We start from the raw sequence: 24716 nt of genomic DNA, 5'->3' as shown, positions 1-24716 counted from the left end.
AAGCATCCAATATATTTCCAGTCATCCGCGATTCAGTTTGTCCAGTTGCTATTAATGGTTCGTAGTTGCCATGTCCGAGCCAAGTCTGATCCTGGCTGATCAGTTGGAGCAAGTGCAGCCAGTGCCAGAGGGAACAAATTTCGGGAGTTCACAGAATGAATAGTCAGGACAGTTCTTAAATAATTACAGAAACCTTGGGGTTTGACATTTTTTGTAAAGGGCACCGTTCAGTATACCAGAGTTTGGAAGGGGCCAGGGCTTATTGATTTGTATAGGAGGTGCTCGTCCCGCCACTCTGGCCTGTGGGTTAGGAATGATCCTCATGGGCAATTAATACTGAGTCAGTATTAGTCCCGATAAAATTAGTGACCCTTGTTCAGGGGTCCAGTTCAGGAGAGGTCCAGTCTGATGGTGCGTGCAGGAAGAAATGGGTATTGGGATCCTAATCGTTCTCCAGGAACTACATCGGCCTGGTGACCCAATGACTGTCGAGTTGGTGAATGAGGCACCAGGGTGAGAACCATATGGGGGTGCGGAACTGGTCCGTGGTAAAACAGGTGCCGACACAGTTGTTGGTAGCACGGTGGGACTATTAGGTCACCTTACCCATTCACAATCATGATCAGTATTGTATGGGGAATCAGTCAGTGAGTCTGGATAGAGGTGGGATACCCCAGAATTATTTTTCTTTTCTGTTTCCTTTTTCCCATTCGTCGTTCTTCCACGACCAGTATTCTTTGTCTCTGATACAATTTATCGCTCCGTTTCTTTTGTCTTTTACTGTCCCTAATCCCATTCTTCACAAATCGCTCCCAACTCTTGCTGACTCCTAGGATTGCCTCTTTTATCACGTATGTCTATCCCTCTTTGCTTAGCGTTATAGGTCCAACAAGTTAATTTATGTCTGCCTTCTTTTATTTCTGCCTCTTGTCGCCATAGGCCAATCGGGAGACCATACTCTTCCCCTACTTTCCCTTTCCATATTAAATTTAAATCAAATGTACCTCCTGCAGGCCAGTTGTCTTTTCCCAAATGTTTAGAAAATGGGAATGGCATTTGTCTCAGTTTCTTTTCATTGTCTGGATAGTTGTCTATTATCTTCTTTAATGGACTCTGACGAACCTCTGTCTAAATGGTATTCCAGGGGACTTGAACTGCCCGTCTTGAATTTACTATTCTGCGGGACTGGAACCGCCCATCTTAATTTACCATTCCCTTTGGGACCTGTCAGTGGATTTTCCCCACCAAAATGAGGGGACTAACAGAGTCATCAGAGAGAAGAGTGGAAACAAGGTTAAAGGTTACCTTGTGGGCCCATTCATCTCTGATTCACCCCAGTGGTCCGCCGTCCACTTATTCAATTTTGGCGAGGGGTCTACCACATACTGGGACCCTGCTTGCAGTACCAAGATGTCGATGTGCCTCTCTACCAGAGGCCTATAGGCTCAGACCCGGCGAATAACTGTCAAACACAGTTTACTTAAAAGTACATACTGTTTTTGAGCAAGCTTGCATTTTCAGTTGGCAACACAGAGTCTCTGCTCACCAAGCTTAAGAAAATCTGCAGCCAAGTGAGCCCAGAATACTTTTTGGAGCTGTTGATATACATTGTTATCACATGTAGACTGAGAAGCTACTCATGGAATAAACACTTTGTTGTTTATACATTATTCTAACAGAACAACTTGTCAAGCTGTTGATAACTCAGTTAGGTTCTAGCCCTTTTAATTCTGCATATCATTCCTCACCAGCTGCTCTCATCTTTACATGGTCCATCTCTGAATCTTCCTCTCCCTCTCAAGATCACTCTCAGTAAAATTTTATTAGTGATGGGCATACCAGAGGATGTGACATAAACCCTAGCTGTGTGAGAGTTTGGGGATCAACATTGGAATAGTAATCAGCATGCCAGCTAGAGCTGCCACTTCTCTCACACCTGTCACAGGTCAATGCATTAATTTGTCTCCTGTTTCTAAAGGAACATGACTGGTCAATGAATTCATTTCCCAAACTCTAAAATATACAGTCATGGAGTAATACAATACAGAAAAAGACCCTTTGGCCCATCTCATCCATGCCAACCACAACGAGCTATTCCCATTTGCTTGTCAGTCCCTTTTGCCTTCCCATTTGAACTAGTGATCAGACTGATGAAAGGAAACAACAGAAAAACCAATGATACCTTCCCCACATCCCCACAATCACTACCCTGTGTAATTTGCACAGTACAGAGCCCATTAAATTCTTCTTTAATTGTGGGACTCTGTAGGCGAATTGTTGCAGGCTGATATCCCGAATCAGTTGAGATTTATTCTCCACTTTCATGCTGATACAAAGTCCTTACCTTCACAAACTTTCCCCGCCGTGAGGTTGGCGGTCGCAGTTAATGCCTGAAACCCTGCGTTGCAGTTGCACTGGTAGGATCCCATTACGTTGATACAAGTTGCATGTTCGTGACAAGGTTTGGACTTGCATTCATCGATATCTGTGTGAACAGGGAAAATCTCTCTCAGTAGTAAACATGGATTGCTCCCTTTTCTACCCGGGCTCTGTGGGTCGGGATGGAGTAACTCAGCACCGTGTTGTTTAATCCAGAGAAGACCTCCGCTGGAACAAAGGATTGAGTGACTATTCCTGGGAAGGAGCTTTATGGTTTGAGAAAGAAAATCAGGTGAATGGAGTAAAGGCGCAGATGGAATTGACTCAAGGAACCAAATTGTCGGTCACCTGTTATAAACTGGGATGGCTACCACCCTGATCTCCATTCTATGGGCCTATTGATAACAGTCTGGAAGGTCGGCAGCAGCCCTGCCTTCTGTACTGGAGCTGCTTTTCATTGGATGGGCGCAGGGGAGGAAAGAGGTCTCTCAGTGCTCCACTCATCTTTATGATGACTGTGGCAAGACCAGGTTTAGTCACATTTAAGTTTCAGTTAATTGCCCACTCCCTCCCTGAATCTGCATTGGAAGTACAGCATTGGAAATACTCAGCAGGTCAGGCAGCATCTGTGGGTGAGAAACAGAATGCTGCGATATTTCAGCAACATCCCTGGTTTCAGATCCCCAGCATGCTTGACTCTGCATCATACATTTTTATTTTACTTTCTCTCTAACTGCGGTCATTAATCCATTACCTGGATGCATTGTGTTTCCTTTACAAACTCAGTCTCCCCACCCTGTCAGGGACACACTTACCTGCCTCATTTACTCACTTTTCCAGCCCCTCTCTCCACAGATGCTGTCTAGGTCTCCTCTCTCTCATTTGGGATCTCCAGTTTCACAATTTGCAGTATTTAAGCCATACAACAATAAGACATCGGCTCATCGAGTCAGCTCCACCATTCCATCATGGCTGATTTATTATCACCTTCATCCCCATTATCCTGGCTCCCCCTGTAACTTTTGATGTACTTTCTATTCTATCATTTATCAATTTGCTGTTTAAATAGACCCAATGATTTGGACTCCACACATATCTGAGTTTATTTTATGCATGGCAGAAAGGGTATCTTGCCACCGGGTATATCCCTTTGGGCATGAGGTGCCTTTTCCTGGATGATATCCTTGGCATATCAGACATGGTCTGGCAACACTCTCGGCTACACTCTCCAGGTCGGGGTTCCACCATGATTCCAAACGTTGCCTTACTTTTCCCTCCTTGCCAAAGTGAGTATTGGTATGTACAAAATCTACAATATAGCCCAGTATAGTTTCAGGTACACAGACCCGACGGGCAGGAGTAAGCCAGCAGTCCTCGGTCAATGAGTACCCAGCCGATTCCCAGGTGGCATTCTCTTTTTCAGAGGCATCTCTCTGTAAAGCACGAACATCCTCAATTCCAGGCATACTGGCTGATTTGGAAACAGGGTATTCAGTTTTTCCCTGGCAATTCATCATTTGGAGAACAGTCAGTGCTCTGGTAAGGGCAGCTTGTTACGCAGCTGAGTCAGTTCTGTTGTTTCCACATTCAGTCTCAGTAGTAACTTTAGTGTGTGCAGAGCATTTAATAATGTCCAACTGTAAATGAAGACAGATGGTGGACGAAAGGTTGTCGATGAAAATTTTATTAGTGATGGGCATACCAGAGGATGTGACATAAACCCTAGCTTTCCAAAGTTGGCCAAAGTCGTGAGCGACTCCAAAGGCATATCCAGAGTCTGTAAGAATATTGGCCGATTTCCCAGTGGCTAGGATTCACGCTCTAATGAGTGCAAAGAGTTCAGCTTGCTGCACCGAGTGAGGAGAAAGAAAGGAAGTGGACTCAATGGTTTCTACGCCGGAAACAACAGCATAGCCTGCAGGGCGCTGGCCTTGGTTGTCTATAAAGGAGCTCCCATCTACATAGAAGACTACATCCAAGTTAGCGAGGGGTAAGTCAGTCATGACGGGTCAGATGTCTGTCAATTTGTGATTTATTGTTGCACAATCTAGTTGCTCAGGTGGGCATTCATTTAAAAAAAGGTGGCTGAGTTCACAGTAGTACAGGGGAAAAATTGGAGAAGGGGGTTCTGTAGGGGAAAGACCTCAATTCAAGTTAGGTGGAAATTAACAAGGCCCAGGAATTTATGCATCTGAGTCGGCATAGTGTTTTATAAACGGGGGTTAATTAGCACAAGTCAAGGGCTGAATCTGGTACCTTCAGGACTATTAAGGTCGGCATTACATTAGTGCCACACTTGATATCAAATCCTTTTAAAAACAATAAATATTTCTTTCTGAAAAACTAACACATTGGATTTCTTTTAAGTAGCATCTTTATATTTGCACCGAACTGGACAAAATAAAAAATGAACCTTTCCTCACAAGGAAAGAAAGCAAATATTAAAATATAGTTGATTGCTCTAGCCACCCACTGAAAATTAAATGATCTTCTCTTTAGATGGCCTCTGTTGTTTGCTTTGAAAGATTGTCAGAAGGCCACAGATTGTTAATATAGCTACAATGATAAATAATGGACGTCTTTATCTGACTTACAGTTTTCTTAGAAATGGTCTGTCTTTGTGATCTACTAACTCATTTAAAATGGCTTTATGAACCTTGAGTGGATTCTGACCAGTTCATGTTGTTGAATCTAACCTTGTCGGCCACCTTGCTGGGCGGGGCTTGGAAGAGGTGAACACTGTACTGTGGGGACCGGTTCCCTGCTGCGTACAGCGGACCTTCTGATCGTGCAGAATAAACGGCATTAAAGCGTTCGAGGAAATAATCAGGAGTCTCATCTTTTTTGGTTTACACTCTAAGACCTTAGTTACATCTATGGAGGGGGCCAGAACATGGAACGAAGCATCCAATATATTTCCAGTCATCCGCGATTCAGTTTGTCCAGTTGCTATTAATGGTTCGTAGTTGCCATGTCCGAGCCAAGTCTGATCCTGGCTGATCAGTTGGAGCAAGTGCAGCCAGTGCCAGAGGGAACAAATCTCGGGAGTTCACAGAATGAATAGTCAGGACAGTTCTTAAATAATTACAGAAACCTTGGGGTTTGACATTTTTTGTAAAGGGCACCGTTCAGTATACCAGAGTTTGGAAGGGGCCAGGGCTTATTGATTTGTATAGGAGGTGCTCGTCCCGCCACTCCGGCCTGTGGGTTAGGAATGATCCTCATGGGCAATTAATACTGAGTCAGTATTAGTCCCGATAAAATTAGTGACCCTTGTTCAGGGGTCCAGTTCAGGAGAGGTCCAGTCTGATGGTGCGTGCAGGAAGAAATGGGTATTGGGATCCTAATCGTTCTCCAGGAACTACATCGGCCTGGTGACCCAATGACTGTCGAGTTGGTGAATGAGGCACCAGGGTGAGAACCATATGGGGGTGCGGAACTGGTCCGCGGTAAAACAGGTGCCGACACAGTTGTGGGTAGCACGGTGGAACTATTAGGTCACCTTACCCGTTCACAATCATGATCAGTATTGTATGGGGAATCAGTCAGTGAGTCTGGATAGAGGTGGGATACCCCAGAATTATTTTTATTTTCTGTTTCCTTTTTTCCTATTATTCGTTCTTCCACGACCGGTATTCTTTGTCTCTGATACAATCTCTTGCTCCGTTTCTTTTGTCTTTTACTGTCCCTAATCCCATTCTTCACAAATCGCTCTCAACTCTTGCCGACTCCTAGGATTGCCTCTTTTATCACGTATGTCTATCCCTCTTTGCTTAGCGTTATAGGTCCAACAAGTTAATTTATGTCTGCGTTCTTTTATTTCTGCCTCTTGTCGCCATAGGCCAATCGGGAGACCATACTCTTCCCCTACTTTCCCTTTCCATATTAAATTTAAATCAAATGTACCTCCTGCAGGCCAGTTGTCTTTTCCCAAATGTTTAGAAAATGGGAATGGCATTTGTCTCAGTTTCTTTTCATTGTCTGGATAGTTGCCTATTATCTTCTTTAATGGACTCTGATGAAACTCTGTCTAAATGGTATTCCAAGGGACTTGAACTGCCCGTCTTGAATTTACTATTCTGCGGGACTGGAACCGCCCATCTTAATTTACTATTCCCTTTGGGACCTGTCAGTGGATTTTCCCCACCAAAATGAGGGGACTAACAGAGTCATCAGAGAGAAGAGTGGAAACAAGGTTAAAGGTTACCTTGTGGGCCCATTCATCTCTGATTCACCCCAGTGGTCCGCCGTCCACTTATTCAATTTTGGCGAGGGGTCTACCACATACTGGGACCCTGCTTGCAGTACCAAGATGTCGATGTGCCTCTCTACCAGAGGCCTATAGGCTCAGACCCGGCGAATAACTGTCAAACACAGTTTACTTAAAAGTACATACTGTTTTTGAGCAAGCTTGCATTTTCAGTTGGCAACACAGAGTCTCTGCTCACCAAGCTTAAGAAAATCTGCAGCCAAGTGAGCCCAGAATACTTTTTGGAGCTGTTGATATACATTGTTATCACATGTAGACTGAGAAGCTACTCATGGAATAAACACTTTGTTGTTTATACATTATTCTAACAGAACAACTTGTCAAGCTGTTGATAACTCAGTTAGGTTCTAGCCCTTTTAATTCTGCATATCATTCCTCACCAGCTGCTCTCATCTTTACATGGTCCATCTCTGAATCTTCCTCTCCCTCTCAAGATCACTCTCAGTAAAATTTTATTAGTGATGGGCATACCAGAGGATGTGACATAAACCCTAGCTGTGTGAGAGTTTGGGGATCAACATTGGAATAGTAATCAGCATGCCAGCTAGAGCTGCCACTTCTCTCACACCTGTCACAGGTCAATGCATTAATTTGTCTCCTGTTTCTAAAGGAACATGACTGGTCAATGAATTCATTTCCCAAACTCTAAAATATACAGTCATGGAGTAATACAATACAGAAAAAGACCCTTTGGCCCATCTCATCCATGCCAACCACAACGAGCTATTCCCATTTGCTTGTCAGTCCCTTTCGCCTTCCCATTTGAACTAGTGATCAGACTGATGAAAGGAAACAACAGAAAAACCAATGATACCTTCCCCACATCCCCACAATGACTACCCTGTGTAATTTGCACAGTACAGAGCCCATTAAATTCTTCTTTAATTGTGGGACTCTGTAGGCGAATTGTTGCAGGCTGATATCCCGAATCAGTTGAGATTTATTCTCCACTTTCATGCTGATACAAAGTCCTTACCTTCACAAACTTTCCCCGCCGTGAGGTTGGCGGTCGCAGTTAATGCCTGAAACCCTGTGTTGCAGTTGCACTGGTAGGATCCCATTACGTTGATACAAGTTGCATGTTCGTGACAAGGTTTGGACTTGCATTCATCGATATCTGTGTGAACAGGGAAAATCTCTCTCAGTAGTAAACATGGATTGCTCACTTTTCTACCCGGGCTCTGTGGGTCGGGATGGAGTAACTCAGCACCGTGTTGTTTAATCCAGAGAAGACCTCCGCTGGAACAGAGGATTGAGTGACTATTCCTGGGAAGGAGCTTTATGGTTTGAGAAAGAAAATCAGGTGAATGGAGTAAAGGCGCAGATGGAATTGACTCAAGGAACCAAATTGTCGGTCACCTGTTATAAACTGGGATGGCTACCACCCTGATCTCCATTCTATGGGCCTATTGATAACAGTCTGGAAGGTCGGCAGCAGCCCTGCCTTCTGTACTGGAGCTGCTTTTCATTGGATGGGCGCAGGGGAGGAAAGAGGTCTCTCAGTGCTCCACTCATCTTTATGATGACTGTGGCAAGACCAGGTTTAGTCACATTTAAGTTTCAGTTAATTGCCCACTCCCTCCCTGAATCTGCATTGGAAGTACAGCATTGGAAATACTCAGCAGGTCAGGCAGCATCTGTGGGTGAGAAACAGAATGCTGCGATATTTCAGCAACATCCCTGGTTTCAGATCCCCAGCATGCTCAACTCTGCATCATTCATTTTTATTTTACTTTCTCTTTAACTGCGGTCATTAATCCATTACCTGGATGCATTGTGTTTCCTTTACAAACTCAGTCTCCCTACCCTGTCAGGGACACACTTACCTGCCTCATTTACTCACTTTTCCAGCCCCTCTCTCCACAGATGCTGTCTAGGTCTCCTCTCTCTCATTTGGGATCTCCAGTTTCACAATTTGCAGTATTTAAGCCATACAACAATAAGACATAGACTCATCGAGTCAGCTCCACCATTCCATCATGGCTGATTTATTATCACCTTCATCCCCATTATCCTGGCTCCCCCTGTAACATTTGATGTACTTCCTAATCTATCATTTATCAACTTACTGTTTAAATAGACCCAATGATTTGGACTCCGCACATACCTGAGTTTATTTTATGCATGGCAGAAAGGGTATATTGCCACCGGGTATATCCCTTTGGGCATGAGGTGCCTTTTCCTGGATGATGTCCTTGGCATATCAGACATGGTCTGGCAACACTCTCGGCTACTCTCTCCAGGTCGGGGTTCCACCATGATTCCAAACGTTGCCTTACTTTTCCCTCCTTGCCAAAGTGAGTATTGGTATGTACAAAATCTACAATATAGCCCAGTATAGTTTCAGGTACACAGACCCGACGGGCAGGAGTAAGCCAGCAGTCCTCGGTCAATGAGTACCCAGCCGATTCCCAGGTGGCATTCTCTTTTTCAGAGGCATCTCTCTGTAAAGCACGAACATCCTCAATTCCAAGCGTACTGGCTGATTTGGAAACAGGGTATTCAGTTTTTCCCTGGCAATTCATCATTTGGAGAACAGTCAGTGCTCTGGTAAGGGCAGCTTGTTACGCAGCTGAGTCAGCTCTGTTGTTTCCACATTCAGTCTCAGTAGTAACTTTAGTGTGTGCAGAGCATTTAATAATGTCCAACTGTAAATGAAGACAGATGGTGGACGAAAGGTTGTCGATGAAAATTTTATTAGTGATGGGCATACCAGAGGATGTGACATAAACCCTAGCTTTCCAAAGTTGGCCAAAGTCGTGAGCGACTCCAAAGGCATATCCAGAGTCTGTAAGAATATTGGCCGATTTCCCAGTGGCTAGGATTCACGCTCTAATGAGTGCAAAGAGTTCAGCTTGCTGCACCGAGTGAGGAGAAAGAAAGGAAGCGGACTCAATGGTTTCTACGCCGGAAACAACAGCATAGCCTGCAGGGCGCTGGCCTTGGTTGTCTATAAAGGAGCTCCCATCTACATAGAAGACTACATCCAAGTTAGCGAGGGGTAAGTCAGTCACGACGGGTCAGATGTCTGTCAATTTGTGATTTATTGTTGCACAATCTAGTTGCTCAGGTGGGCATTCATTTAAAAAAAGGTGGCTGAGTTCACAGTAGTACAGGGGAAAAATTGGAGAAGGGGGTTCTGTAGGGGAAAGACCTCAATTCAATTTAGGTGGAAATTAACAAGGCCCAGGAATTTATGCATCTGAGTCGGCATAGTGTTTTATCAACGGGGGTTAATTAGCACAAGTCAAGGGCTGAATCTGGTACCTTCAGGACTATTAAAGTCGGCATTACATTAGTGCCACACTTGATATCAAATCCTTTTAAAAACAATAAATATTTCTTTCTGAAAAACTAACACATTGGATTTCTTTTAAGTAGCATCTTTATATTTGCACCGAACTGGACAAAATAAAAAATGAACCTTTCCTCACAAGGAAAGAAAGCAAATATTAAAATATAGTTGATTGCTCTAGCCACCCACTGAAAATTAAATGATCTTCTCTTTAGATGGCCTCTGTTGTTTGCTTTGAAAGATTGAACTAGACACTTCTTTCTCAGAAGGCCACAGATTGTTAATATAGCTACAATGATAAATAATGGACGTCTTTATCTGACTTACAGTTTTCTTAGAAATGGTCTGTCTTTGTGATCTACTAACTCATTTAAAATGGCTTTATGAACCTTGAGTGGATTCTGACCAGTTCATGTTGTTGAATTTAACCTTGTCGGCCACCTTGCTGGGCGGGGCTTGGAAGAGGTGAACACTGTACTGTGGGGACCGGTTCCCTGCTGCGTACAGCGGACCTTCTGATCGTGCAGAATAAACGGCATTAAAGCGTTCGAGGAAATAATCAGGAGTCTCATCTTTTTTGGTTTACACTCTAAGACCTTAGTTACATCTATGGAGGGGGCCAGAACATGGAACGAAGCATCCAATATATTTCCAGTCATCCGCGATTCAGTTTGTCCAGTTGCTATTAATGGTTCGTAGTTGCCATGTCCGAGCCAAGTCTGATCCTGGCTGATCAGTTGGAGCAAGTGCAGCCAGTGCCAGAGGGAACAAATCTCGGGAGTTCACAGAATGAATAGTCAGGACAGTTCTTAAATAATTACAGAAACCTTGGGGTTTGACATTTTTTGTAAAGGGCACCGTTCAGTATACCAGAGTTTGGAAGGGGCCAGGGCTTATTGATTTGTATAGGAGGTGCTCGTCCCGCCACTCCGGCCTGTGGGTTAGGAATGATCCTCATGGGCAACTAATACTGAGTCAGTATTAGTCCCGATAAAATTAGTGACCCTTGTTCAGGGGTCCAGTTCAGGAGAGGTCCAGTCTGATGGTGCGTGCAGGAAGAAATGGGTATTGGGATCCTAATCGTTCTCCAGGAACTACATCGGCCTGGTGACCCAATGACTGTCGAGTTGGTGAATGAGGCACCAGGGTGAGAACCATATGGGGGTGTGGAACTGGTCCGCGGTAAAACAGGTGCCGACACAGTTGTGGGTAGCACGGTGGAACTATTAGGTCACCTTACCCATTCACAATCATGATCAGTATTGTATGGGGAATCGGTCAGTGAGTCTGGATAGAGGTGGGATACCCCAGAATTATTTTTATTTTCTGTTTCCTTTTTTCCTATTATTCGTTCTTCCATGACCGGTATTCTTTGTCTCTGATACAATCTCTTGCTCCGTTTCTTTTGTCTTTTACTGTCCCTAATCCCATTCTTCACAAATCGCTCCCAACTCTTGCCGACTCCTAGGATTGCCTCTTTTATCACGTATGTCTATCCCTCTTTGCTTAGCGTTATAGGTCCAACAAGTTAATTTATGTCTGCGTTCTTTTATTTCTGCCTCTTGTCGCCATAGGCCAATCGGGAGACCATACTCTTCCCCTACTTTCCCTTTCCATATTAAATTTAAATCAAATGTACCTCCTGCAGGCCAGTTGTCTTTTCCCAAATGTTTAGAAAATGGGAATGGCATTTGTCTCAGTTTCTTTTCATTGTCTGGATAGTTGCCTATTATCTTCTTTAATGGACTCTGATGAAACTCTGTCTAAATGGTATTCCAAGGGACTTGAACTGCCCGTCTTGAATTTACTATTCTGCGGGACTGGAACCGCCCATCTTAATTTACTATTCCCTTTGGGACCTGTCAGTGGATTTTCCCCACCAAAATGAGGGGACTAACAGAGTCATCAGAGAGAAGAGTGGAAACAAGGTTAAAGGTTACCTTGTGGGCCCATTCATCTCTGATTCACCCCAGTGGTCCGCCGTCCACTTATTCAATTTTGGCGAGGGGTCTACCACATACTGGGACCCTGCTTGCAGTACCAAGATGTCGATGTGCCTCTCTACCAGAGGCCTATAGGCTCAGACCCGGCGAATAACTGTCAAACACAGTTTACTTAAAAGTACATACTGTTTTTGAGCAAGCTTGCATTTTCAGTTGGCAACACAGTCACTGCTCACCAAGCTTAAGAAAATCTGCAGCCAAGTGAGCCCAGAATACTTTTTGGAGCTGTTGATATACATTGTTATCACATGTAGACTGAGAAGCTACTCATGGAATAAACACTTTGTTGTTTATACATTATTCTAACAGAACAACTTGTCAAGCTGTTGATAACTCAGTTAGGTTCTAGCCCTTTTAATTCTGCATATCATTCCTCACCAGCTGCTCTCATCTTTACATGGTCCATCTCTGAATCTTCCTCTCCCTCTCAAGATCACTCTCAGTAAAATTTTATTAGTGATGGGCATACCAGAGGATGTGACATAAACCCTAGCTGTGTGAGAGTTTGGGGATCAACATTGGAATAGTAATCAGCATGCCAGCTAGAGCTGCCACTTCTCTCACACCTGTCACAGGTCAATGCATTAATTTGTCTCCTGTTTCTAAAGGAACATGACTGGTCAATGAATTCATTTCCCAAACTCTAAAATATACAGTCATGGAGTAATACAATACAGAAAAAGACCCTTTGGCCCATCTCATCCATGCCAACCACAACGAGCTATTCCCATTTGCTTGTCAGTCCCTTTTGCCTTCCCATTTGAACTAGTGATCAGACTGATGAAAGGAAACAACAGAAAAACCAATGATACCTTCCCCACATCCCCACAATGACTACCCTGTGTAATTTGCACAGTACAGAGCCCATTAAATTCTTCTTTAATTGTGGGACTCTGTAGGCGAATTGTTGCAGGCTGATATCCTGAATCAGTTGAGATTTATTCTCCACTTTCATGCTGATACAAAGTCCTTACCTTCACAAACTTTCCCCGCCGTGAGGTTGGCGGTCGCAGTTAATGCCTGAAACCCTGCGTTGCAGTTGCACTGGTAGGATCCCATTACGTTGATACAAGTTGCATGTTCGTGACAAGGTTTGGACTTGCATTCATCGATATCTGTGTGAACAGGGAAAATCTCTCTCAGTAGTAAACATGGATTGCTCCCTTTTATACCCGGGCTCTGTGGGTCGGGATGGAGTAACTCAGCACCGTGTTGTTTAATCAAGAGAAGACCTCCGCTGGAACAAAGGATTGAGTGACTATTCCTGGGAAGGACCTTTATGGTTTGAGAAAGAAAATCAGGTGAATGGAGTAAAGGCGCAGATGGAATTGACTCAAGGAACCAAATTGTCGGTCACCTGTTATAAGGTGGGATGGCTACCATCCTGATCTCCATTCTATGGGCCTATTGATAACAGTCTGGAAGGTCGGCAGCAGCCCTGCCTTCTGTACTGGAGCTGCTTTTCATTGGATGGGCGCAGGGGAGGAAAGTGGACTCTCAGTGCTCCACTCATTTTTATGATGACTGTGGCAAGACCAGGTTTAGTCACATTTAAGTTTCAGTTAATTGCCCACTCCCTCCCTGAATCTGCATTGGACGTACAGCATTGGAAATACTCAGCAGGTCAGGCAGCATCTGTGGGTGAGAAACAGAATGCTGCGAGATTTCAGCAACATCCCTGGTTTCAGATCCCCAACATGCTCGACTCTGCATCATACATTTTTATTTTACTTTCTCTCTAACTGCGGTCATTAATCCATTATCTGGATGCATTGTGTTTCCTTTACAAACTCAGTCTTCCCACCCTGTCAGGGACACACTTACCTGCCTCATTTACTCACTTTTCCAGCCCCTCTCTCCACAGATGCTGTCTAGGTCTCCTCTCTCTCATTTGGGATCTCCAGTTTCACAATTTGCAGTATTTAAGCCATACAACAATAAGACATAGACTCATCGAGTCAGCTCCACCATTCCATCATGGCTGATTTATTATCACCTTCATCCCCATTATCCTGGCTCCCCCTGTAACTTTTGATGTACTTCCCTATCTATCATTTATCAACTTACTGTTTAAATAGACCCAATGATTTGAACTCCGCACATACCTGAGTTTATTTTATGCATGGCAGAAAGGGTATATTGCCACCGGGTATATCCCTTTGGGCATGAGGTGCCTTTTCCTGGATGATGTCCTTGGCATATCAGACATGGTCTGGCAACACTCTCGGCTACTCTCTCCAGGTCGGGGTTCCACCATGATTCCAAACGTTGCCTTACTTTTCCCTCCTTGCCAAAGTGAGTATTGGTATGTACAAAATCTACAATATAGCCCAGTATAGTTTCAGGTACACAGACCCGACGGGCAGGAGTAAGCCAGCAGTCCTCGGTCAATGAGTACCCAGCCGATTCCCAGGTGGCATTCTCTTTTTCAGAGGCATCTCTCTGTAAAGCACGAACATCCTCAATTCCAAGCGTACTGGCTGATTTGGAAACAGGGTATTCAGTTTTTCCCTGGCAATTCATCATTTGGAGAACAGTCAGTGCTCTGGTAAGGGCAGCTTGTTACGCAGCTGAGTCAGCTCTGTTGTTTCCACATTCAGTCTCAGTAGTAACTTTAGTGTGTGCAGAGCATTTAATAATGTCCAACTGTAAATGAAGACAGATGGTGGACGAAAGGTTGTCGATGAAAATTTTATTAGTGATGGGCATACCAGAGGATGTGACATAAACCCTAGCTTTCCAAAGTTGGCCAAAGTCGTGAGCGACTCCAAAGGCATATCCAGAGTCTGTAAGAATATTGGCCGATTTCCCAGTGGCTAGGATTCACGCTCTAATGAGTGCAAAGAGTTCAGCTTGCTGCACCGAGTGAGGAGAAAGAAAGGAAGCGGACTCAATGGTTTCTACGCCGGAAACAACAGCATAGCCTGCAGGGCGCTGGCCTTGGTTGTCTATAAAGGAGCTCCCATCTACATAGAAGACTACATCCAAGTTAGCGAGGGGTAAGTCAGTCACGACGGGTCAGATGTCTGTCAATTTGTGATTTATTGTTGCACAATCTAGTTGCTCAGGTGGGCATTCATTTAAAAAAAGGTGGCTGAGTTCACAGTAGTACAGGGGAAAAATTGGAGAAGGGGGTTCTGTAGGGGAAAGACCTCAATTCAAGGTAGGTGGAAATTAACAAGGCCCAGGAATTTATGCATCTGAGTCGGCATAGTGTTTTAACAATTAGGGTTAATTAGCACAAGTCAAGGGCTGAATCTGGTACCTTCAGGACTATTAAGGTCGGCATTACATTAGTGCCACACTTGATATCAAATCCTTTTAAAAACAATAAATATTTCTTTCTGAAAAACTAACACATTGGATTTCTTTTAAGTAGCATCTTTATATTTGCACCGAACTGGACAAAATAAAAAATGAACCTTTCCTCACAAGGAAAGAAAGCAAATATTAAAATATAGTTGATTGCTCTAGCCACCCACTGAAAATTAAATGATCTTCTCTTTAGATGGCCTCTGTTGTTTGCTTTGAAAGATTGAACTAGACACTTCTTTCTCAGAAGGCCACAGATTGTTAATATAGCTACAATGATAAATAATGGACGTCTTTATCTGACTTACAGTTTTCTTAGAAATGGTCTGTCTTTGTGATCTACTAACTCATTTAAAATGGCTTTATGAACCTTGAGTGGATTCTGACCAGTTCATGTTGTTGACTTTAACCTTGTCGGCCACCTTGCTGGGCGGGGCTTGGAAGAGGTGAACACTGTACTGTGGGGACCGGTTCCCTGCTGCGTACAGTGGACCTTCTGATCGTGCAGAATAAACGGCATTAAAGCGTTCGAGGAAATAATCAGGAGTCTCATCTTTTTTGGTTTACACTCTAAGACCTTAGTTACATCTATGGAGGGGGCCAGAACATGGAACGAAGCATCCAATATATTTCCAGTCATCCGCGATTCAGTTTGTCCAGTTGCTATTAATGGTTCGTAGTTGCCATGTCCGAGCCAAGTCTGATCCTGGCTGATCAGTTGGAGCAAGTGCAGCCAGTGCCAGAGGGAACAAATCTCGGGAGTTCACAGAATGAATAGTCAGGACAGTTCTTAAATAATTACAGAAACCTTGGGGTTTGACATTTTTTGTAAAGGGCACCGTTCAGTATACCAGAGTTTGGAAGGGGCCAGGGCTTATTGATTTGTATAGGAGGTGCTCGTCCCGCCACTCCGGCCTGTAGGTTAGGAATGATCCTCATGGGCAATTAATACTGAGTCAGTATCGGTCCCGATAAAATTAGTGACCCTTGTTCAGGGGTCCAGTTCAGGAGAGGTCCAGTCTGACGGTGCGTGCGGGAAGAAATGGGTATTGGGATCCTAATCGTTCTCCAGGAACTACATCGGCCTGGTGACCCAATGACTGTCGAGTTGGTGAATGAGGCACCAGGGTGAGAACCATATGGGGGTGCGGAACTGGTCCGTGGTAAAACAGGTGCCGACACAGTTGTGGGTAGCACGGTGGGACTATTAGGTCACCTTACCCATTCACAGTCATGATCAGTATTGTATGGGGAATCAGTCAGTGAGTCTGGATAGAGGTGGGATACCCCAGAATTATTTTTCTTTTCTGTTTCCTTTTTCCCATTCGTCGTTCTTCCACAACCAGTATTCTTTGTCTCTGATACAATTTAACGCTCCGTTTCTTTTGTATTTTACTGTCCCTAATCCCATTCTTCACAAATCGCTCTCAACTCTTGCTGACTCCTAGGATTGCCTCTTTTATCACGTATGTCTATCCCTCTTTGCTTAGCGTTATAGGTCCAACAAGTTAATTTATGTCTGCGTTCTTTTATTTCTGCCTCTTGTCGCCATAGGCCAATCGGGAGACCATACTCTTCCCCTACTTTCCCTTTCCATATTAAATTTAAATCAAATGTACCTCCTGCAGGCCAGTTGTCTTTTCCCAAATGTTTAGAAAATGGGAATGACATTTGTCTCAGTTTCTTTTCATTGTCTGGATAGTTGTGTGTCAGACAGAGTGGTCAGTAGCACTGGGGCTCCACAGGGGACTGTCCTGTCTCCCTTTCTCTTCACCATCTACACCTCGGACTTCAACAACTGCACAGAGTCTTGCCATCTTCAGAGGTTTTCTGATGACTCTGCCGTAGTTGGATGCACCAGCAAGGGAGATGAGGCGGAGTACAGGGCTACGGTGGGAAACTTTGTCACATGGTGTGAGCAGAATCATCTGCAGCTTAATGTGAAAAAGACTAAGGAGCTGGTGGTGGACCTAAGGAGGGCTAAGACACCGGTGACCCCGTTTCCATCCAAGGGGTCAGTGTGGACATGGTGGAGGATTACAAATACCTGGGGATACGAATTGACAATAAACTGGACTGGTCAAAGAACACTGAGGCTGTCTACAATGAAGGATCAGAGCTGTCTCTACTTCCTGAGGAGACTGAGGTCCGTTAACATCTGCCTGACGATGCTGAGAATGTTCTACGAGTCTGTGGTGGCCAGTGCTATCATGTTTGCTGTTGTGTGCTGGAGCAGCAGGCTGAGGGTAGCAGACACCAACAGAATCAACAAACTCATTTCATAAGGCCAGTGATATTGTAGGGGTGGAACTGGACTCTCTGACAGTGATGTCTGTAAAGAGGATGCTGTCCAGGTTGCATGCCATCTTGGACAATGTCTCCCATCCACTCCATAATGTACTGGTTAGGCACAGCAGTACGTTCAGCCAGGGACTCATTCCACCAAGATGCAACACTGAGCGTCATAGGAAGTCATTCCAGCCTGTGGCCATCAAACTTTACAACTCCTCCCTCAGAGTGTCAGACACCCTGAGCCAATAGGCTGGTCCTGGACTTATTTCCACTTGGAAAAACTTACTTATTATTATTTAATTATTTATGGTTTTATATTGCTATATTTCTACACTATTCTTGGTTGGTGCGACTGCAACAAAACCCAATTTCCCTCGGGATCAATAAAGTATGTCTGTCTGTCTGTGTTGTCTGTTATCTTCTGTAATGGACTCTGACGTGCCCCCATTGTATTCCGGGGAATTGAACTGCCCGTCTTGAATTTCTATTCTGAGGGACTGGAACCGCCCATCTTAATTTACTTTTCCCTTTGGGACCTGTCAGTGGGTTTTCCCCGCCAAAATGAGAGAACAAACAGAGTCCACAGAGAGCAGAGTGGAAACAAGGTTAAAGCTTACCTTATGAGCCCGTTCATATCTGATTCACCCCAGTGGTCTGTTGTCCATTTATTCAATTTTGGCGAGGGGTCTACCACATATTGGGACCCTGCTCATAGCACCAAGATATTGATCTGCCTCTCTACTAGAGGCCTTTAGGGTCAGACCCCGGGAATAACTGTCAAACACAGTTTACTTCAAAGTACATACTGTTTGTGAGCAAGCTTGCCTTCTCAGATGGCAACACAGAGATTCTGCTCACTGAGCTTGAGAAAACTTACAGCCAAGTGAGCCCAGAATACCGTTTGGAGCTGTTGATATACATTGTTATCAGATGTAGACTGAGAAGCTTCTCATGGAACAAACTCATCATTGTTCATACATTTATTCTCACAGAACAACTTGTCAAGCTGTTAATAACTCAGTTAAGTTCTAGCCCTTTTAATTCTGCATGCAATTCCTCACCGGCTGCTCTCATCTTTACATGGTCCATCTCTGAATCTTCTTCTCCCTGTCACACACGTGTCCCATTGGATTTCTCCTCCCAGAACAAGTTCCGTCTACTCTGCACTACTCTGCCTCTTGTTCCGATAGGGTGTTGTTGGACCATGTGAGAGTTTGTGATCCAGGATTGGGATAGTAACCATCATGTCAACTACAGATGTCTAATCTGGACAGACGTGTTCCCTGATAATGCACCATCAATGTTTCACAAAGGAACATGACTGCTCAGTAAAATCATTTCACAAACTCTTAAATATACAGAACTGATTATCAGAACTATCGAAGCAAACACAACAAAATGACAGACACACACAAAATGCTGGAGGAACTCAGCAGGTCGCGAACTCCAGAGCCATCACAATAACGTGGGACTTGCACAAGAACTGCCTGTTATATTCTTATACTTCTCGACTCCCAATAATGTGTAGGATTGTCAATAACAACCCCTACTTGGCATTGCTCCTCCATTTCATGGTTATATTAAGTCCTTACCTTCACAAACCTTTCCTGATGCAAGGTTGACAGTCGCAGGAGTTGCCTGAAACCCTGCAATGCAGTGGCACTGGTACGAACCCACTGTGTTGTTACAAGTTGCATGTTGGTCACAGGGTGAGGATTCACACTCGTCAATATCTGTGTGAACAGACAAATTCCTTCACAATCATAAACATTGTTTGTTCCCTGTTACACATGTCTCACTTTCTCCAGGACAAAGGTGTTGCTGTGGTATTTCATCTGGGACAAGCTACACCTGACCTTTGGTGGGACGTGAGTCCTTGTTTCAATCCTGTGCAGACTATCTCGCTCAACCCTTTCTCCAGTCCATCAACAATTGCATTGATGCTGCTTCCAACAATCATACAGAACTGAGAAACGTTATCATTTTAGATGGCAATTTTAAAGATGTTCTCATCTTGACATGGTCCATTGCTCACTCTTCCTCTCCCTCTCAGGATCACGTCCGTGTCCTCATGGATACTCAGACCCTCACTAAACCTGCTCTGAGAGGGTGACATTAGACTGTGTGAGAGTTTGGGGATCAACATTGGAATAGTAATCAGCATGCCAGCTAGAGCTGCCACTTCAAGTCAAACCTGTCCCAGGTCAATGCATTAATTTGTCTCCTGTTTCTAAAGGAACATGACTGGTCAATGAATTCATTTCCCAAACTCTAAAATATACAGTCATGGAGTAATACAATACAGAAAAAGACCCTTTGGCCCATCTCATCCATGCCAACCACAATGAGCTATTCCCATTTGCTTGTCAGTCCCTTTTGCCTTCCCATTTGAACTAGTGATCAGACTGATGAAAGGAAACAACAGAAAAACCAATGATACCTTCCCCACATCCCCACAATCACTACCCTGTGTAATTTGCACAGTACAGAGCCCATTAAATTCTTCTTTAATTGTGGGACTCTGTAGGCGAATTGTTGCAGGCTGATATCCCGAATCAGTTGAGATTTATTCTCCACTTTCATGCTGATACAAAGTCCTTACCTTCACAAACTTTCCCCGCCGTGAGGTTGGCGGTCGCAGTTAATGCCTGAAACCCTGCGTTGCAGTTGCATTGGTAGGATCCCATTACGTTGATACAAGTTGCATGTTCGTGACAAGGTTTGGACTTGCATTCATCGATATCTGTGTGAACAGGGAAAATCTCTCTCAGTAGTAAACATGGATTGCTCCCTTTTATACCCAGGCTCTGTGGGTCGGGATGGAGTAACCCAGCACCGTGTTGTTTAATCCAGAGAAGACCTCCGCTGGACCAAAGGATTGAGTGACTATTCCTGGGAAGGAGCTTTATGGTTTGAGAAAGAAAATCAGGTGAATGGAGTAAAGGCGCAGATGGAATTGACTCATGGAACCAAATTGTCTGTCACCTGTTATAAACTGGGATGGCTACCACCCTGATCTCCATTCTATGGGCCTATTGATAACAGTGTGGAAGGTCGGCAGCAGCCCTGCCTTCTGTACTGGAGCTGCTTTTCATTGGATGGGCGCAGGGGAGGAAAGAGGTCTCTCAGTGCTCCACTCATCTTTATGATGACTGCGGCAAGACCAGGTTTAGTCACATTTAAGTTTCAGTTAATTGCCCACTCCCTCCCTGAATCTCATTGGAAGTACATCATTGGAAATACTCAGCAGGTCAGGCAGCATCTGTGGGTGAGAAACAGAATGCTGCGAGGTTTACAGCACTATCCCTGGTTTCAGATCTGGAGCATGTTCTACTCTGCATTTTACATTTTTATTTTAATTTCTCTCTAACTGTGGTCATTCATTCATTACCTGGATGCTTTGTGTCTCCTTTACAAACTTGGTCTCCCCACCCTGTCAGGGACACACTTTCCTGCCTCATTTTCTCACTTTTCCGGTTCCTCTCTCCACAGATTCATGACATGAAAACAGCCTCGAGATAAATTCTCCATTTTCAGGAAGATACAAAGTCCTTACCTTCACAAACCTTCCCTGCAGCGAGGCTGGAGGTAGCAGTAGATGCGTTAAACCCTGTAACGCAGTTGCACTGGTAGGAGCCTATTGTGTTGTGACAAGATGCACGAAGGTGACACGGAGAAGATTCACACTCATCGATATCTGTGTGAACAGACAAAATCCTTCACAATCATAAATATTGTTTGCCCTCTCTTCATTGTGTCTCACCTCCTCCTGGACAAAGGTGTGGCTGTGGAAATTTATATTTTATGGACATGAAGAAGAGATCTTGCTTCAGACCTGCCCAGACCCCCTCCCTCAATACTTCCTCCAGTCCATCAGCGATTGCACTGGTGCAGCTTTCGATACACATACAGAGCTAAGAAACTTTTTCATTTTCGCTGCCAAATTGCCATTGTCGATCTGCCTCTCTACCAGCGGACTTTAGGTTCAGACCCAAGGAATAACTGTCAAACAGTTTATTTAAAAGTACAAACTTTGTACATACTATTAATTAGCAAGCTTGTGTTTTTAGTTGGCAACACAGAGATTCTGCTCATTGAGCTTGTGAAAACTTACAGCCAAGTGAGCCCAGAATACTGCTTGGAGCTATTGATATAAATTGTTATCACATACAGATATTCTCTGGTTGGTCACATCAGACCGTGATGGAAGATCATGATGTCTGACCTCCATATCGGATGGCTTTTTCCAGTGGGGGACAAATGTACCAACCATCAAAGCAGTGGCACCCACAGTCTCCAACTGCATCACTGGTGCAATTCTGGGCTTCACTAGTCTGAGTATCATTAGAAAAGGCCCAGACTGACCGTTGTTCACTGCTGTTCACCAGAATGGCTATTAGTGAGGTCTCCTAGTGGTGCTCATGGAGTGTGATTCAATTTGGCTTCACTCCATTCCCTTTATTTCTATTACCCGTAGCCACCCTTATTTACTTTGTTTTATACCTACACTAAAAGGCTTACATTATAGACATATTTTTGGATTTTGACTTTAAGTTGTTGGAAATGAATACCAGATCACGGGAAGCTAAAAACCGGAAAGACTCTGATCCTAATGGAAAAAAAGATGGTGATCCAAAACCATCTAAACAACCCCCTTTAACTTTTGAAACAATGTGGAAACTTCTAGATGAAAAACTTACTCAAAAATTTGCCATGTTCCAAGGAGTTTTAAAGACGATTAAGGATAATTTTAAATCGTTTAAACGTGAATTTGATCTACAGCAAACAACAATTTCAGAACTTGACGAAGGAGCTCAGCAGAGAGTCCAAAGGAACAACTTTGGAACAAAATTTAGTTTCAAAGTCCCAACAGCTGGATCATTATAAATTCAAAGTTACTGACCTTGAAAATTGATCTCGAAGACAGAATCTCCAGATAATCAGCCTTCCTAAAGACGCGGAGGAGGGTGATCCTATCAAGTACTTTTTTTGATTTTTATTCGATGTGTTTGGCACATATATACTGGATGCCCTTCTATTAATCAACCATGTTCATCATATATTATGTCCAAAACCTTCTGCTAGTTTTAAACCAAGACCAGTTCTGATTTGTCTCCATTATGTTCATATTAAGGATCAGTTGATACGTTTTGCTCAGCGAAAAGGCATGTTCGAATTTAAAGGTTTCAAATTCCACTTTGTTCAAGATTTCAGCCCCGAGGTTCTGAAGGAATGAATGGCGTTTAAGCCACTGATGTCAGAATTCTTTTGAATGCGTCTCAGACCACTCCTGCTGTTTCCTGCCCAATTAAGAACTGTCCTCTCTGATAATTCCCGTTGTCTCTTTAAGTCAGTAAATGAAGCTCAAAAATTTTTCAACCAGCAAACTTCCTCTGCTATGGTCTAATTAAGGTTCTGCTTTCTTTTTTGATTTTTACTTAAATTTTTAAGCTATTAGCCAGTTTACCGATCTGGTCAGTTAGAATGTGAAGTTTCTCTTTTTTGGTTTGTACAGTAGGTACTTTTAATATTTCTAGATTAAACTTTTCTGTTCCCTTTTGGGATTCTGCTTTTTTTAATCTTTTGAAACTATTTAGTAAATGATTTGGTGTTCGATTTCTTTCTTTTTGAATGGAGATGCATTTGCTCTCATTTTTTTACATTGTAAGATGTCGTCCTGTTTTCTTCTTCCCATAAGACCATATTTTCTTGTTGCGTCATTTTCAATTGTTTATGTGTGAAAATAACCAACAACATGAATTGGTGTTTGTTTTCTTTTTTTCTGAAATACTAGTATTCTAGCATTCTATTTTATGATTTAAACGTTTTTTTAAAATCACGGTAGTTTTTTTTCTTGTTCTCTTTTTTGATAATTCTTTTCATACATTTTTTTGGATTATGGGTAGATTTTCTTAAAAAACTTTTATCTTTTGGGCTGCCATTAGGAGAGATGGGGATAGATTTAGTTCTAGCTTATCTCTTAGCCAATCTCTGGCCTAATTCTGGGTCTTTGTGGGTGGGGGGAAGGGGTATTTCTTTTTTTTAGTTTAGATTTTTTCACCTGGGCTATTTTGAAACTACTGGAATGTCCGATATGTCGTAACTTCCAGTACCTCCTCGAACCTTTCTTCCTCTTCCAGGTTCATGAGTTTGTATTCTGGTTAACCATACCATATTTTACCACATACCATATTATTGATTTTACTATGATGGATAAGATTATTAATTTTGTTTCATGGAATACAAACAGTTTAAACCATCCGATTAAACAGAATTTTAAAAAAAGTATTCCATAGAATGAATGCCCATATTTTCTTTGCACAAGAAACTCATGTGAGCAAAGAGGATAATCAGTGTTTTTTTAGGTTTTGGAAAGATCAACAATAACATTCGAATTCTCAGGCCTAAGTAAAAGGAGTTTCTATTTTTATAGGTTCTTCAATTTCATTTGTTCACTACGAAACAATTTCGGATCTGAAAGGTAGATTTTTTTTTTATTACTGGCCTACTCTGTAACAAAAAAGTGGTTTTGGTTAATGTTTATGCTCCAAATGTTGACTATCTTGAATTTTTAAACACTTATATACACTCCTTCCCAATTTAGATGACTATATGCTGATAATGGGTGTAGAATTTAATTGCTGTTTAAATCCTTCAATGGATAGATCTAAATCTAATCAGGCACATCCCAATAAATCGGCAACCTTTATTAATTCCCTTTTGCTTGATTTTGGGATTTCAGAAATTTGGAGGTTTTTAAATCCAAAGGATAAAGAGTTTTCATTCTTTTCTCATGTATAACCACAGTTATTCTAGAATTGACTAATTTTTTATTGACTCTCATTTAATTCCCTCTGTTATTGACTGCAATTACAATTCCATTGCCATCTCTGACCATGCACCCCTGAAACTCTCTGTTAAATTAATGGATACATCATCTAGTTTTGGACAATGGCGATTCAATTCCGTATTACTACAGGACTCGAACTTTGTGAATTTCATTAAGGAACAAATTGATTTCATCTTTTCAACAAACTCTACAGAAGAAGTTTCCAGCGGGGTAATATGGGACACTTTTAAAGCATACATCTGTGGGCAGATTATCTCATATTCTGCTGGACTGAAATAACAAATTAATAAAGAGATTTGTATGTTGATTTATAAG

The 24716-nt window shown here is 43.0% G+C and overlaps 1 protein-coding gene across 1 annotated transcript in view; it reads right to left on the bottom strand.

Annotated features, from left to right (window-relative positions):
• LOC140740135 (uncharacterized) overlaps positions 1-24716 on the bottom strand; it is a 125351-nt gene that overhangs the window by 57175 nt on the left and 43460 nt on the right. Inside the window, exons 6-11 of the mRNA XM_073069071.1 lie at positions 21108-21248; positions 20154-20294; positions 19144-19284; positions 12922-13062; positions 7626-7766; positions 2345-2485 (exon numbers count right to left, since the gene is read on the bottom strand). Of these exons, the coding sequence (XP_072925172.1) occupies positions 2345-2485; positions 7626-7766; positions 12922-13062; positions 19144-19284; positions 20154-20294; positions 21108-21248 (846 nt within the window). The remainder of the gene's footprint in view (positions 1-2344; positions 2486-7625; positions 7767-12921; positions 13063-19143; positions 19285-20153; positions 20295-21107; positions 21249-24716) is intronic.

Source organism: Hemitrygon akajei, chromosome 16 (genome assembly GCF_048418815.1).
Source record: "Hemitrygon akajei chromosome 16, sHemAka1.3, whole genome shotgun sequence".
Lineage (NCBI taxonomy): Eukaryota > Metazoa > Chordata > Chondrichthyes > Myliobatiformes > Dasyatidae > Hemitrygon > Hemitrygon akajei.
The sequence above is the reverse complement of the archived record's forward strand: the minus strand, read 5'-3'. Positions and strand labels throughout refer to the sequence as shown.